General features: G+C 36.1%; 2 protein-coding genes across 3 annotated transcripts; both read right to left on the bottom strand.

The window, feature by feature from the left end:
• Window positions 1–26: 26 nt before the first annotated feature.
• zgc:193505 (uncharacterized protein LOC559113 homolog) lies at window positions 27–1,726 on the bottom strand. Its single transcript, XM_057342380.1, has 3 exons — window positions 1,592–1,726; window positions 534–740; window positions 27–376 (listed from the first exon to the last, which is right to left on the bottom strand). The coding sequence occupies exons 1-3, from the start codon at window positions 1,662–1,664 to the stop codon at window positions 324–326; spliced, it is 333 nt and encodes a 110-aa protein (XP_057198363.1). The 5' UTR covers window positions 1,665–1,726; the 3' UTR covers window positions 27–323.
• Window positions 1,727–2,906: 1,180 nt separating this feature from the next.
• Window positions 2,907–13,514, bottom strand: sncga (synuclein, gamma a). Of its 2 annotated transcripts, XM_057342378.1 has the most exons (6): window positions 13,249–13,513; window positions 9,728–9,769; window positions 9,364–9,491; window positions 9,104–9,124; window positions 6,104–6,160; window positions 2,907–3,768 (listed from the first exon to the last, which is right to left on the bottom strand). In XM_057342378.1, exons 1-5 carry the CDS (start codon window positions 13,367–13,369, stop codon window positions 6,104–6,106), a joined length of 369 nt encoding a protein of 122 aa, XP_057198361.1. In that variant the 5' UTR covers window positions 13,370–13,513; the 3' UTR covers window positions 2,907–3,768. The 2 variants fall into 2 exon arrangements, with proteins under 2 accessions (XP_057198361.1, XP_057198362.1); XM_057342379.1 differs by lacking the exon at window positions 9,104–9,124 and having other exon boundaries at window positions 13,249–13,514.
• Window positions 13,515–14,940: the final 1,426 nt, after the last annotated feature.

Below are 14,940 nucleotides of genomic sequence, written 5' to 3'. Positions count from 1 at the left end.
CAAAAATCATACAAAGGCGATCCATATTATGAGACTTTTTTTAATAAACACTTAATATATATTATTATAATTAATATATTGTAATGAAACATGACATCTAAAACAAAAACATGCAAAAAAAATGTGTTTTTATTTGAACGAATTAACATAAGAATGTGATGTGCACAGGTGGTAGTTTCTAATATTTCATGTAGTTGTCCGGCTGAAAATGTTAAACTAATATTTAAAACTATTTACAAAAGTTACAAATTAAATATGCTTTCATGTCCATGACTCTCAACAGTGCTGGTGTTCGGCAGAGGTGTTTCCTAATTGAAGGAACATCATTTCTGTGTGGCAAACTCACTCGCCAGATCATCCAGCGCATCAGCGAAACCTAATCGAACACAAAATAGTATTTTTTTAGGGTTTTTATTTGACTTTACATTATGTCCAAGATGAAAATATGTTATATTTTATATCTTCACTTGATCTCTAGAAATGAATATATGCGGTTAGATTTATTTTTCTCCACTAATGATAGTCAAACTCACCACCGTCATCTCCACTGCTGTGAGCTGCTGGTGGTGCTGGTTGTTGCGCTCCTGGTTCTGTGTTAAGGAGGCCACCAAACAGTCCACCTTCCTTTTGCTTTGGTTTCTTCTGTCCCTCGGATGGGAAAAGATCTCCCATGCCCCCTGCATTATCTACCTGTTTTTTTCCAGTAATTGCTTCCTTCACTTTCCTTTTGGCTACAGCAGCTGGATAATTAAACAGAAATGTTATCAGATTCTATAGATACAAAACTTGAAAGGCTTGTTTTAACACTACTTCTTCTAAGGTCTTAAAATGCCATTACTGGACTAACTGCATTCTCAAGAAATATGTCATCTAATAGCTACTTTTGTGAAGAACAAACACTGCAGTGACTTAAATACAATGTATGAAACTACTTGAAAACTACATGGAAAACTATTGCCTTTTTGTGGCAAACAGGAAAGTGCACACTTCATGTGATAACTCTGAATCTTATAGTATTACAGGTAGGCTATTCATCATGTTTTTATTTTTTAAAACAAAACTAAGGCTTATTTAATTGTCATGCACACTTTTTCAGGATGACTTCTGTAAACAAAGATTTAAATGACCTCTTATGACGCAATTCATGCATTGTCAGAGAATTGAGGGAGTTACGGTTTGGGTTAGCGTCAAATGCATTTACGATAGATCAACGATGCATCAAACGATAGATTCCGCACAACCCTGGTGTTTTTCAATAACAGAAAAAAATGAAAATATTTCTGATTCAGATGGCACGGCAATAAAATCACCGGCTAGCGCATGTAAATATACTGAATTTACATCGGCTCAACATGTAAAACAACGAACCAAACATGGCTTTAAAACGTCATACTGTAGGAACATAGGCTACAAAAAATGTTACCTCTTTACTTAACTTTTAAACTTTGTCCACTTCAGATTAAAGTAATATAAATTAAAATGTCTGTTTCATTATTTGCTAAATCACGACACCGAGTGTCTTGGAATAAATAGTACAAAAGCAGAGACACTTTCCACACAAGTTTAAGGTTCTTAAACACAAGGAACTCACCTGCTTGGTCCACAGCCTGGTCGACAAATGAGCCTGCGGCTTTATTACCCATAAAGCCTGAAAGGAAAGACATGTTTGTAGAGTTTGCAAGCGTGTCAGTATGTGACCGAAATGTTTTGATTTGAGCAGCATTGTGCACGCAGTTTTATTTAGTGCCGATGCTTAGAGTAAGGACGTCATTGATTGGCGTGCCTATTGGCTGCTTTAACCATGCAGGGTGGAGCAGAAACATGTTCTCGACAGAATGAACTCAAGCTTGCTTGACTGGTTTATCTGGTGGACTGAGCCATCATCTGCCAGGGTTTCAGTGTACCACTTATGTTATTAAAAGAAAATAAAAAATGCTATGTGTTATGCATTAATTTATCCGTTTTTTTTTGTCATAGGCTATTTATTTTTTATTTAGTGGGGTGGTGAGGGGTTTACTTTTAGGGTTCCTCAAATCTGGCCCTGGAGGGCCAATAATACCCTTCAGAGTTTAGCTCCAGCCCTGATTAAACACACCTGAGCAAGCTAATCAAGGTCTTCAGGATCATTAGAAAATCACATGTGAGTGAGTTTTGTCAGGGTTTGAGCTCATCTCTGCCCCTCCAACACTGGATTTAAAGAACCCTGGTTTACACAGTACTGAGATCCAGTTTTTTATTTATTCGTATGTCTTTTTATAATTCAAAAGAAATCAATAAGCAAATAAGCTGTAGTCACTTAGTTACGTTTTTTTTATATTAATGTTATGGCTATCACTGACATCAGTTGCATTGTTTATGTTTTGGTGTCCATGGCTTTCCTCTGAGCCAGTGGAAAATAATGGACTGCACTGTCTCCTCCCATCACTGGAATGTCCAAAAGGTAGAATGAGTGTAATATAAAGGCTCAGATAACACATAGGGACTATTATATTTTACAAAGTGGGACATTTCGATGGGCTGTTTTTCAGTAGATTATAATGGCCACATGGGTTTTTAGGCAGAAAACTCTTTGGTTTTTGGTGAAATGCATGTTTAATTAGATATGCGGGTGTGCCGAGAATGGGGAAGTAAAGAAGAGAGGGAGGGATGTTCTAGGGTGGGAAGGGTGTGCTTGGCTTTGTTGTTTTCAGTGTTAAATTAGTCAGTGTTTTTAATTTAGGGTGGAGCTTGACGTGCCTCTTTTTCAAAAGACGTTATACAACAAGTCACATTTCATAATGCATATACATTTTGTATTCTTTTTGCTACCTATATATGTACTTAATACTACATTGGATGGTAATTGAATATCAATATTAGACATCAACAATAATAACAAATAAGAAAAATAAACATGAGAATAGAAATATATTTTTCACAAAACTGATTTTATTACAGATGATGTATTTTTAAAAAAGTGTTTCAGATGTCATGGCTCCCCCATGTCAGTTAAATGAATATGGTCAAGTGGTTAAAGCGAGAGTAATCGTAAGACAGCATGCATGACTTCCACAGACATAAATCCTGAAAGCTAGCAATTGCTCTGATATCATCTGCAGGTTTTGTCAGTCGTTTAGAAAGGCTACTACAGCAAATTACATATAAGAACATTACCAAAGCCTTAAAACAAAACTAATCACTCTATAAACACACTCTATATCATAAGTCTAGGATGGGGACATTTTTTAGCCAGATATCTTCTTCAATCTTACAAATGTGTCTATGGATTGGTCTGTCAGGTGTCATTTTATGTGCAATAGATGACAACGGATGTTTGGATTAGATGTTTTATATTTTCATTGATGTTGACTGTGAAAATAATTTCATATCCATTGCATTGGGTGGTGGAAAACTGCTTCAGGGCGGTATAAGAAGGACAGATGGTGTACAAAGGATTTACTAATGATGCTTATAATGTTGACATGTGATAATATTGCGCATTGCACACTTCAAATCTTGCATAGCTAAATAATGTTTATGATGTTACATGTGTATTTTTTACTTGCGAATACTATCTCTGTATGTGATGTAAGTGGTCAAACTGAGGTAAGTAGAGGTTGTCTGTGAGAAGAGAGAAAGAGGGTTTCTTTCTTTTTTTGTGAAATTTGGTATTAGTTTGTGTTCATCAGAGGTTTAGCATTGATAACATTCAGCCATTGCCAGCAGCTAATGTACTCTCTCCTCTCAGCAAGCAGAGCATCATGGGGGCCTGTTTATCCTGACATCAGCCTGTAATGGAAGAGACGGACCAAAGGCTTGGTGAAATATCACGTTTATGTCTGCTACAATGCGCTAAGATAAATAAAATGTACGTTTCTCCCATTTTTTTGGGCATTACAACTATGCTAAAGCGCCATGTGTCCTGTCTGGCAAGTCTGAAAATTTGCACAACTAGTGAAAGTGATGAGGTACATTTAAGCATAATTAAACAGTTATGTGTTCAATTGATAAAGCTTAAAATTTATGCCATCACGGGTTGTCTTTGTGTTAATATACTTTAAAGGTGCAGTGAACTAGGATCACAATTTTAACCCGAGCTTTTGTTATATAAAAGGGAATCGTATTCAAGCGAACATCCTGTAAGTGTCAGACCTGGAAACGCCCTTGTTACTGAAATTACATCTGTTAAGGGCTCGGCATAGTCCAGGCGAATTGCGCTTTCGTTCTGCGTTTGGGGGTAAAACGAAGCTCGAAAACGTTGAGAGACGGTATAGTGTTTTCGAACAATCCAACACCCCTTTGTTTCTGGAGGCGGGGTTTACATGACGTATCCAAATAGCCTCTGCGCAATGGACCAATGGTGGCTCGAGGGTGTTTACCGGCCAACACGAACTTTCCCGGAGAGTTCTGTTTGGTTTGCTGTGGCGAACTAGTGAAACGATTTGTCGTTTGGACCAGATTTTGTTCGATATCAGGTCACAGACGGTCGTTTTTCGATTTCGAATGTAGTATGCTGAGCCCTTTATTGACACGAGGCTCAGCGAACGGCAGGTTCTGGAATGCACCTATCTAGTCATAGATAGGTTGAACACCGCTTCCACAGAATAATATCAACGCCTACTTCTCGAGCCCTGCCCACTGGGCGCATGACAGTACTAAACAAGCTGCACGGAACCAGATAGAGCGAGTGTAAGCATCATGCCGTTAAAGATTGCAAAATATTGTGCAGTGCCTGGTTGTGGAAGAACACAGTCGCTGCATAACCTTCCTTCGGATTCCGACAGTAGGAATGCATGGGAGAAGTTCATTTTTAAAAACGTTCCAGCTCAAGTGGGGAAAACATTGAGCGTTTGTTCGCTTAATTTCAACGCGGATTCCTTGAACAATTCTTTGCGGAGAGACTAAAATTAAAAAGCAGTGCTGTGCCGTCAATATTGGATCCGATAGGAATGGCGCAGCAATCTTATGTGAGTAAAACTTATTTGTAGGCTACTATGCGTCACTGTTGCTTTGTTAGAGATCGCTTGATATGCCCTGATAGTATTACCTGGGGGCGTCTAGTCATTTGTAATAAGTGTAATCGGCATCTCTGTGATTTTGGTGGATAAAGGTTTTATCCACCGTTTGCGAAAAATGGAGGCTGTTTTGATATTATTTCAAGTGCTGGGTCATTTTGACCGGGAGTCTACCGTTTGTTTATTTATCATGAAAACTATAACATTTGAGACCCGCGATCGCGGTGATCTTCTGTCTTATACAAACTATACGCAAAGCCTTGCCATCATATCTGGGAAATAAGTCCGTAAATTTGAGTAAAATCACGTTACATAATGTTACCCTTAAAAACCAAGCGTTTCTCCAGCCGGCCTCAAAACCAGGGTAGAAAATAGCCTATTACTTATTGATTTTGATGTTTTCGAATGTAAAAACCACGCGAACGGCATAAGTAGACATCAGACAATAGTAGGCTATAAAACAATAAAAACGGCCAGTTCACTGCACCTTTAATATACTTTCCATAGGATTTGCTTATTTGATTAAAAAAAAGGCAGTATTCACAAGTGCAGTCATGTCATCATGACATTATCATTAATTATACTTGTCTAGTGAGGAATAATTAATGGTGGCTATATAAAAAGAACTATTTCATAAATGGTCATGCTTCTATCTGCATAATACATAAAAAATACATAATTAAATTAATGTATATTTTCTATTTTTTTTCTTTCTCTTGTCTGCCCTTTGAATTGTCCCTTCATTTAGTCTTAAGACTGTTCTGAATTACTATTACATTGCTCTCCTTGCAATTTACAGTATATATTATGTACTTGTTACATTTGGTTAGATATAGAGCACAGGAGAAGTCATATATAGCTAGTATTTAATCTCGAACCAACCCAATGCTAACTTTATACAGTACACATTATTTCATGATAAATGTAATAAACAGTGCAATGCTCCCTCTGTAAATAGAAGCTCAATTTGCATTTTGGGATACAGCATTTTATGCACTTGTTCCTTACAGACGATTTTGACACATACAATATACATAAAGTCCGCATACTGATTCTACAGGACAGCATTAATAAAAGTAGCAATATGTTTAATTCCAAGATCCTCTTACCTACTGTCCAGCATCTGCAGGCTGCTCTACAGCTCCCTCTTTCTTTGAGAGCTCCCCCTGGAGGTAGAAAAACATAAACACTCATTTTTTTTAAATGAGTTAGGAGATTACATACTACCTTTACTAATCGAATTAGTAGGGGTGTAACGGTACGTGTATTCGTATCGAACCGTCACAGGCAACATTCCAAATATAGTCATCATTCCTATGCCCTACTCGCTTCGAAGGGCAGATCACTCGGAGTTTAGACGTTGGCAGAGGTGGGTAGTAACGCGCTACATTTACTTCGTTACATTTACTTGAGTAACATTTTGGAAAATATGTACTTTTTAAGTAAAATTAAAAGTGTGTACTTTTACTCTTGAGTAAATTTCTAATAGAAAATCTGTACTTTTACTTCGTTACATAACTTACATTGCGTGACGTTCCTTAGTTCCTTCATTTTAAAATATGCTTTTTAAAACACGTTGTTTATTTCAAGGTTGTCGTCTCTTTTTACGGGCATTCCCGAGTGATCGATTCGTTTGAGTCGATTCCTTTGAAAGCATTAATTGAACAATGGTCAAAACCATTTGAATAGGCTAATGAATCAGTTCAAATGATTTGTTCAGTTCGCAGCACGATCTGAATCATGTGAAGCAGGATTACTCACTCCTCGTAGCGCGAAACTTAAGAACACGCAGAACACAAAGAGCGTTGGATGAAGTGGATATTAATCTATATCTGTACAATCAAAACTGCAAATGTGTCATATTGTTTGCCAGCGATGATAAATGCCCGCCATTTGCTCGCACCCGCGCGCGACCTGTTCGTCAGACACAGCAACATGCGCGTTACCTGTCAGACACAGAGACGTGGGCTTGCAGAAATATACATTTGAAGAACAGAAGGAAGCAAACGTGTTGATGGGCGTGTGGTTCACTGTTTACTGTTTGTTTACAAGTAAGAGCGTTTCACAACACACACGTGACAACACGAGAAAACATGAAATTTGTTCAAAAATGTGTATTTCATTTAGAGAGCACTGCAGATGTTCTAGATCATCTTAGGAAATGCTCTGAGTTTAGTTCATGCTTTTTAAAGCAAAACTCAGGAGGTTCACTTTAGTTTGACATGGTCTATTATTCTAAATAAGTTGTGTAAACTACATTGACATCAGGACTAGATGAAATTTACAGAAATGCTTGTCTCTTCTGTGTTTGTCTATTCTTTAGTCTCTCTAGTATATTGCAAAGATATCTGCTTATGATAATTAAAAATATTGATTAAAATGTAATATTAAAATATTGGCGTTAATATTAATTTAATGTAGTAGGCCTATATAATCAGATACAAAGTAACTAAGTAACTAGCTACTTGAGTAGTTTTTTCATTGCATACTTTTTTACTTTTACTCAAGTAAATTTTAAAATAGTGACTTTTACTTGAGTAACAATTTCTCTAGTTACTTGTACTTTTACTTGAGTAAAGATTTTGGCTACTCTACCCACCTCTGGACGTTGGAGTGAACAAGGCATTTGTGTGCATTATGTAGACGTTTGGAATGCACTTGGCAAAGAAAGGAAGCGACGTAATTTCCTCATTATCTTCAGATGGCATGTTCCTGTGACTAGGGCTGTCACGATTATGAAATTTGACTGACGATTAATTGTCTAATAAATCATTGCGATTATGACGATTAATTGTCTGTTTTAGGGCTTTGACGATTATGACGATTAATTGTCTGTTTTTGAGCTTTGACATTTAATTCTCATACATTTTTGATTGAGCGATTGAAACGACCATATTGTTCTGAATACAAGACTATGTTTTTTTCTTGGAAATACATCGGAAAAAAATGGGTCATCATATATGTAAGGTTTAGGCTTTTACCTGTCAATAATACAACCACCAAATACTTGTAAATTGATCAGGTGTGAATTGAAGCCACCATTAAAATACTATCAGTCATAGAAAAGCTTCTAGTCTGTTTTTTTCTCACTTGCAAGACTACAATAAAATTTTACTTGTGTGTTAATGAAATTTTGGTAGACTGGTTTTCACACTGAGATTTGCTTAAATAATATTAAATTGTATTGCAGGTAATTTGTATATGTTTTTTTTTTAAGTGATTGTGTTGTGGTGGTACATTTTACAAGTATTACCATGCTTTAGTAACACTATATACACTAAAATATGCAATATGCAGGCAGTACAGCTCCCCCTAGTGTCTTCTATAGAGATGTGCAATAATTGCGATGATCTGAAACAACGATGAGACGATTATTTTATTTTAATGGCATAAAACCTGTTTGCAAATAAACAATACATTTTATATTTTGAAAAGTTTTATATATATTAGTGTTTATATATTATATAGCATATTTTAAAAACTTGTAAAAAAATGTATGTTTATTTGCAAACAGTTAGGTTTTATGCTTAAGTTATGCCATTAAAACAGCGACATCTGCTGACGGACACAATGCTTCGTTGTCACAGGAACATGCCAGCTGAAGATGAGGAAATTACATCACTTACTTTGCCATGTGCATTCCAAACGTCTACATAATGTGCCCTGCTCACTCCAAAGTCTAAACTACAAGGGCTCTGCCCTTCGAAGGGAGTAGGGCATAGGAATGATAACTTCATTTTGGAATTTTCCCCTCGTGACGGTTCGGTACGAATACGCGTACCGTTACACCCCTAATTATTAGTTATAATTTATTAGTTATTTTAGTAATTATGTTGTCTGAGAGAACTTATGTTTATTGGTAATTCACACTCGGTGATCTGATACAATAATGGGATCACTCTAATTTGTGCCATTCTTTCATGTTGCTGATTTCAGACAAACTAAAGCGTCTAGCTCTCATCTATCCAGTTTTGATATTTGTTTGTTAGTTTGTTGGTTTGATGTGTTAAAATGGAGAGATTAGAATCTGATGGTGATGGGTTTTAGGTTTCGAGAGCGTTCAGCATGCTTTTATTGCACGCATGCATTTATTGAGTTTTTGAAAGCACCTCAGTGTTCCCCAGCTCATCCTGTCCATGATTGGGTAAGAAGAAAAAGCAAATTGAAGCGTGATCATCAAATCAAATATCAAAACAACACCATAACAGCCATCGGAAATAATAAGCAATTAAAACCTTAAATACATATTGAATTATTATTAGCTTATAAACAATAATAATAATACAGTGCACCTCAATACATTAATCCACCTTGTGATGTCTTTTTCATTTTAATGTTACAAAATATTGTATTTTAGGTTTGTGCTCACCTGTTTGACCAGGCCAGTAGATGCTACCACACTCTCCAGGCCTTCCACTGTCTTTTCTGACACCTGATTGGCTCCAGCTACAGCAGTCTCACCCACAAGATTCGCCTGCTCTGTTGTTTTATGAGCAACTAGGACAGACACAATTCAATAAAAAAAAATGTGCTTCTAGTGCCTTCCACAATTTTGCATTGTTGCAATACATCTTTCCATGCATATAGAAAGATGTAGATTTGAAAAGAAAAATATAGAATACATGGTATTAGAATAAAATGTATTGTTGCAATTTACAATAACGCAATGCTAGAACAATTTAAAGTGGACTTAAATGAAATTAACTGTTTCTGTTAATTTGTTGTTACTGTACCTTGGTTTACACCTGTCACAACACCTTCCTTTGTCTTTGTGCCTGTCAAAAACAAAACAGTTTATTATATAGTCCTATTATATTATTTATTGCAAAGTTGCAGTAGCACAGTTGATGCTTCCTCATTGAGGATGAAATTATATTACACTTTTAGGCAGGAACTCTAATAAGCAAATGCTTTTCCCCACAAGCTTTTGTTTAACAAATTAGTTACCATCTGCCTCAATAAGATTATTTTTAGACAGATATCTGCTATTCAGCATCTACAAAATCTCAAAATGCCTAGTTCTCCAATCAGTATTGAATGGAACTGTTAAGTGCTATTAAGCAAAACAGATCCAGAAACATCCTCCTACAATGAGATGCTTCCTGCATGCTAACTCTGCTAACAGTGGAAAAACCCACTTCGGCCTCTGAAAGGCCCTGGCGTCTCCAGCATTGAATCTCTGTCACACAAGTGTCCAGTAGAACAAACATGAGCTCTGTTCCTTCCCGGAACCTATGAGCCCACAGTATTGCCCCCCCCCAACATACACACACACTGAGAAAACAACTACATCCCTCAAGAGAGACACATGACATGTTTCTGCTGTTCTGGACAAAGAGCTGATTTACTATCAAGATGTGCACATTCTTGCACTTTGCTTGCAACATGTACACAAAAGCTTGGAATCTTTTGTCATTTATGTCAATCAATAAATTGAAGATATAACCCCTGCCCAACCACTGCTGCATTATGATGTCACCTCTAAAGCATCTCTCATTACGTGACGAGGCATAAAACATCTCTACCTCTGCAGCCTGCTGCTGTTATTAAAAGGAGGAGTCTGTGGTGTACTAAATATAGATGTGCAGAATAAACAGCAACCTGGACCCATACTAAGAGTTTTGATTATTTTTCTTAATTGATAAACACAAAAAGGAACATCCATAATTTTTAAAAATTAAAAAGGTATGCTCCACCTTTAATGGATCTATAATTTCCAATCCATCTCAAAAGAATCTGGACTAAACTCACAGAGTTAAACTGGTGTTATAGGAGTAAACTGGTGTTATAATGCAATAGCAATTTAGTGGTATTTTGTGTGATTTGCATAATGTAATCTATTATTAATATTATTTAATAATTAAAAATATGTTTTCAAATGATCAATATATTAAAATGTATTTGTATGCATGTGAATTATTTTTACACTGTGCTCTGTGTGTATTACAGGGAGAGAATACAGGGAGTACGAGTCTCTTCTTTGGATAAGTGAACTGGCAAATGTGTATGCGTGCATATGTGAATTAATAGAATTTTTTGTTACACTGGTTTGTACATAAGTGGAAGACATTTATCTCCAATACATTTTTCATTCCAGGTCATACACACTTTCCTTTCCTCTTTTTAGTTTATGTCTAACCCTGGGGTCTTTTCTAGCAACGATATGAAATAGAGATAACCTGTTATGTACTGTATATTGCATTTTTATACCTGACCTATGATAATATCATATTAATATATTAATGTATTACTTTGTTATGACGCAAAACCATTAAATTATTTATTAATTATAGGTCTAATCTATGTGAGCATTCCCAATAAAATATAGACATGCTTTTTCCTGGAAAAAGTACTCTCTCCTTCCTCAGATGTGATAGTATCGTTTTTTTCTTAAACACGATGAAAGCAAAGATGTTTTTTTCTATGCCATACTGACAGATTCCCATCACCGGTGTGTACACACACTGAGAGCTATTATGAATCATAAAAGATTGTGTATTGACCCGAGCCGACCTTGGTCTCTGTGGGCCGGGATGTGAAGTGGACTGGAAGCAAATGGAATTACAGTGCAGTGTGTGCTTACAGTCACAGTCTTCAAAAGCAAAACCAGAGAACTTTTTACCTGCCACCACTTTAAATATAACACTCGCACAAAACCACAGCAAGATACAATATGTCAAATACATCACTGTACAGTGACTATTTTACAAGTTACATTTTTATTTACTAATTTCTATTCTGAAATCAACTTTTTTGTGGCTTTAGACTCTCAGCTTTGAAATCAGCTTTTTGCTAGTGTACTCCTGAAAGCTGAAAAATTATCCGGATATTCAGATTGAAGGGACATCATTTACTCACGCTCAGATTGTTCCAAACCTATAAATGTCTTTGTTCTGATGAACACAGAAAGCTATTTGGAAGAATTTCAGTAACCAATATGATCTCATGCCCCATTTACTGCCATTGTAGAGAAAATAAATACTTTGGGAGTCAATGGGGGATTAGATCTGCTTGGTTACTGACATTCTTCCAAATATCTTCTTTTGTGTTTAGCAGAACAAAGAAATACAGGCTTGCAATAATTTGAAGGTGAGTAGATGATGACAGAATTTTTATTTTTGGGTGGAGTATCCCTTTAAGATATTTGTGTTTAATATGTAGTCTTTTTTTTCAAGAAAAACAGTCTAAATGAATAATGTAAGGCACACAATGTTAAATAGCTGTGATGTAACTTGCCTGTTGACTTTTACAAAACATAACCCAATAACCCATTTAATATGTAAAACATAAAAATAAACCCACTAACACAAAGTATGACCTTGCTTATACTGAACAAATGTAACTCAATGACTTTTGTTTTTATAATGGATCTGTCTGGAGATTTTTTGTCTTGTTGAAAGGTTTGGACACACAAAACTCGTCAGTTGATTGCATCCTGAACAATTATTGACATAAAAGAAAGCACTTCTTTTCCTCCAATCTCTTCTCTTTCCTTCTGTCTTCATCTCTCTTTCCTCCAGAGATTAAAACACAAAGTCACAGCTCAGGATAGTGCTGTATGAGGCTCTTTTTCATAGCTGATGTAGTTTAGTTTGGGCAGATGCTTTCTTGATCTGATAAGAGGAGACGGGTATAGGTGGATGGCGCTGGTACTGTATGTGTTTGTATGCTCTATGTTATTCTGGTCACTGAGCGCAATGGTCACATGTAGTAATGTGCTTATGCCTCATATTTTTTCTCATTGCCTGGCAGGTCTGTTATCATCAGCTTTTATTCATTTGGTTATCTGATATAGATAAAAAATTAACGTTGTTTTCACATATCATAAGCAGAAATAATATTGAGTAAATGCATAATGGAACATTAAAAAGCTAACAATCATCCCTTAATGAGTAATATTATTATATATCTTTAAGCATTTGATTGTATGTTATAAAAAACCTGTATATTTAAACTATGTATATTAAATACTTTTAAACGTAACACTTAAGAGTGACTTTGTCATTGGCATTATTTCAAACTGTAATGCGGTTTACCTCTAAAACATTGTTTAATAGCTAATGATTACAGGAATAAAAATAAAATAAAAATAAAAATAAAGCAATACAAATAATGTCCCAATTCACCAATCATCCCATTTTATGTATATTTACTCTGTTCGTTTTTTTTTTGAGACAGTACTTTGAACACTTTATTTTTAAGAAGGATCAGTAATTCTCTTTGATTTTCTCCCCTCAGTTAGATTTGTACATACCCACATACATGACCCCCTCCTTGGTCTTGGTCGCTGCCTCCTCCACCCCGGCCTTGGTTTTCTCTGCGGCAGCCACCACACCCTCCTTAGCCATAGAGAATCCCTTCTTCAGTGCATCCATGCTGTGATCTTGCTCTATGTCCTTTAGCTGGAACTGTCTCTTGTCTTTTAACTGTTGGATCAAGCTGTATGTGCACAGCTCTATGCCTGCCTGTGTGCTAAGTGAGTCTGGCAGTGAGTGTATGCAGTTCCTTTGAGAGAGGGATGGGCACTCAGTACTCAGACATATTGGGACACCCTTAACAGGAGGCGTAGTCAAGTGCATGAGAGAGAGAGAGAGAGAGAGAGAGATGGGGGTATAATAGCAAGTGGGTGAGAGGAATTTCGGGAAATGGAATCCAACAGAAGAAAGCCTTTCCAGTTTTTGCAGCAGCCCATAACAAATGAGATTCACATACTGCTAGATTCATTTTTAATGCACAAGTTGAACATCAATGTTCAGCTTTGTAAAAATATAAACAACAGCTTGCCTTAACGTTTTAAGGCATATGGATGTGTGCCACTCACTCACGCAATGAGCTGAATATAACTGTATAGAGTTCTAAATATTAACCAATAAACAGAAATACAAATTTCAGTCTGAAAAATGTACAATAGTGAAATACAATAAGCTTATTGAATTCAGACATGGGCAGTAAATAAATTTAACTTCTAGCACACATTTGATTTAAATTAATATTTTATTGTTAACCTGGTTAACTTAACTGTTAAGTCTTGGCTATTGCTATTTCCACTATTATTGCCCTAAAGAAATAACATACTTCCCTCAATATAACCAATAATGTATTTCAATTGACATCATTATTGAATTTGATTAATCTGGTTATATATACAGTATATGTATATATATATACCTCACTGATTCATGAAAATATCAATTCAGTTATCATCCATCCTGGTGACAGCGTAGTAACTCATCCTCTATGCCCAATGAAGACAGTTTAGTAACAGCTGTTTAGGATGCTGCTCAATTATTAACAGAAATGGTCACCAAGAGTCATGTGACACCTGTATGACGACGCCCAGTCCAGACTAACTAGATTATCCGTGCTGTATATCTAAATATAACGCCTTGCATTTCACAGGACAAAGAGAGAATGTAATCTAATATCGGCCGCTTGGATCACAACACTATCGGGTCGATATAAAACCAGGCATGCGGAATAAACGGAGACTAGGAAAAGCAGCATGATCAGTGCTTTGAAGTAATCATCAACATTGTGACAGAACAGTGTGAAATATCTCATCCCTAAATCCCTTTGTGATAGCGAAAGCATATTGGTAAACTCTGTGAAATAGACTCTTGTTTGGGCCCAGCACTAATTTAATGGCGATCATCAGCTGACAAAAGGCTTTTTATGGTCGGAAGCTTGAGCGTTCCACACCCAGTGATGCAGAGCTTTATTGACCGCTTAAAAAATGAATGAAATATTACTTGTTTACCAACACATTTCCCATCAATGCATTGATGTGATATGAAACAAAAACAAAATCATCTTTTTTATAATGAAGGTCAATCATTTTGTTTTAATATATTATTTCATAAATTAGATTTGTAGTAAAACCACACATTTAACATTTTCTCACTACTGTATCAATTAAAAACTACAGTACAGACTTTTATAGTGTACC

This window comes from Triplophysa rosa, linkage group LG9 (genome assembly GCF_024868665.1).
Source record: "Triplophysa rosa linkage group LG9, Trosa_1v2, whole genome shotgun sequence".
NCBI lineage: Eukaryota > Metazoa > Chordata > Actinopteri > Cypriniformes > Nemacheilidae > Triplophysa > Triplophysa rosa.
Note: the sequence above shows the minus strand (reverse complement) of the source record. Positions and strands in the feature narration are given on the sequence as shown.

Bases quoted from the DNA above. Each gene is read 5' to 3' on its own strand.
- zgc:193505 (XM_057342380.1), bottom strand. From the start codon at position 1,664: ATGTCTTTCCTTTCAGGCTTTATGGGTAATAAAGCCGCAGGCTCATTT. The intron at 741-1,591 runs GTGAGTTCCTTG...TTAATTATCCAG, and splicing joins CCAGGCTGTGGACCAAGCAG to CTGCTGTAGCCAAAAGGAAA. The intron at 377-533 runs GTGAGTTTGACT...GTGTTCGATTAG, and splicing joins CAGCAGTGGAGATGACGGTG to GTTTCGCTGATGCGCTGGAT.
- sncga (XM_057342378.1), bottom strand. From the start codon at position 13,369: ATGGATGCACTGAAGAAGGGATTCTCTATGGCTAAGGAGGGTGTGGTG. The intron at 9,770-13,248 runs GTATGTACAAAT...TGTTTTTGACAG, and splicing joins GGAGGGGGTCATGTATGTGG to GCACAAAGACAAAGGAAGGT. The intron at 9,125-9,363 runs GTGAGCACAAAC...AATCATGGACAG, and splicing joins CTACTGGCCTGGTCAAACAG to GATGAGCTGGGGAACACTGA.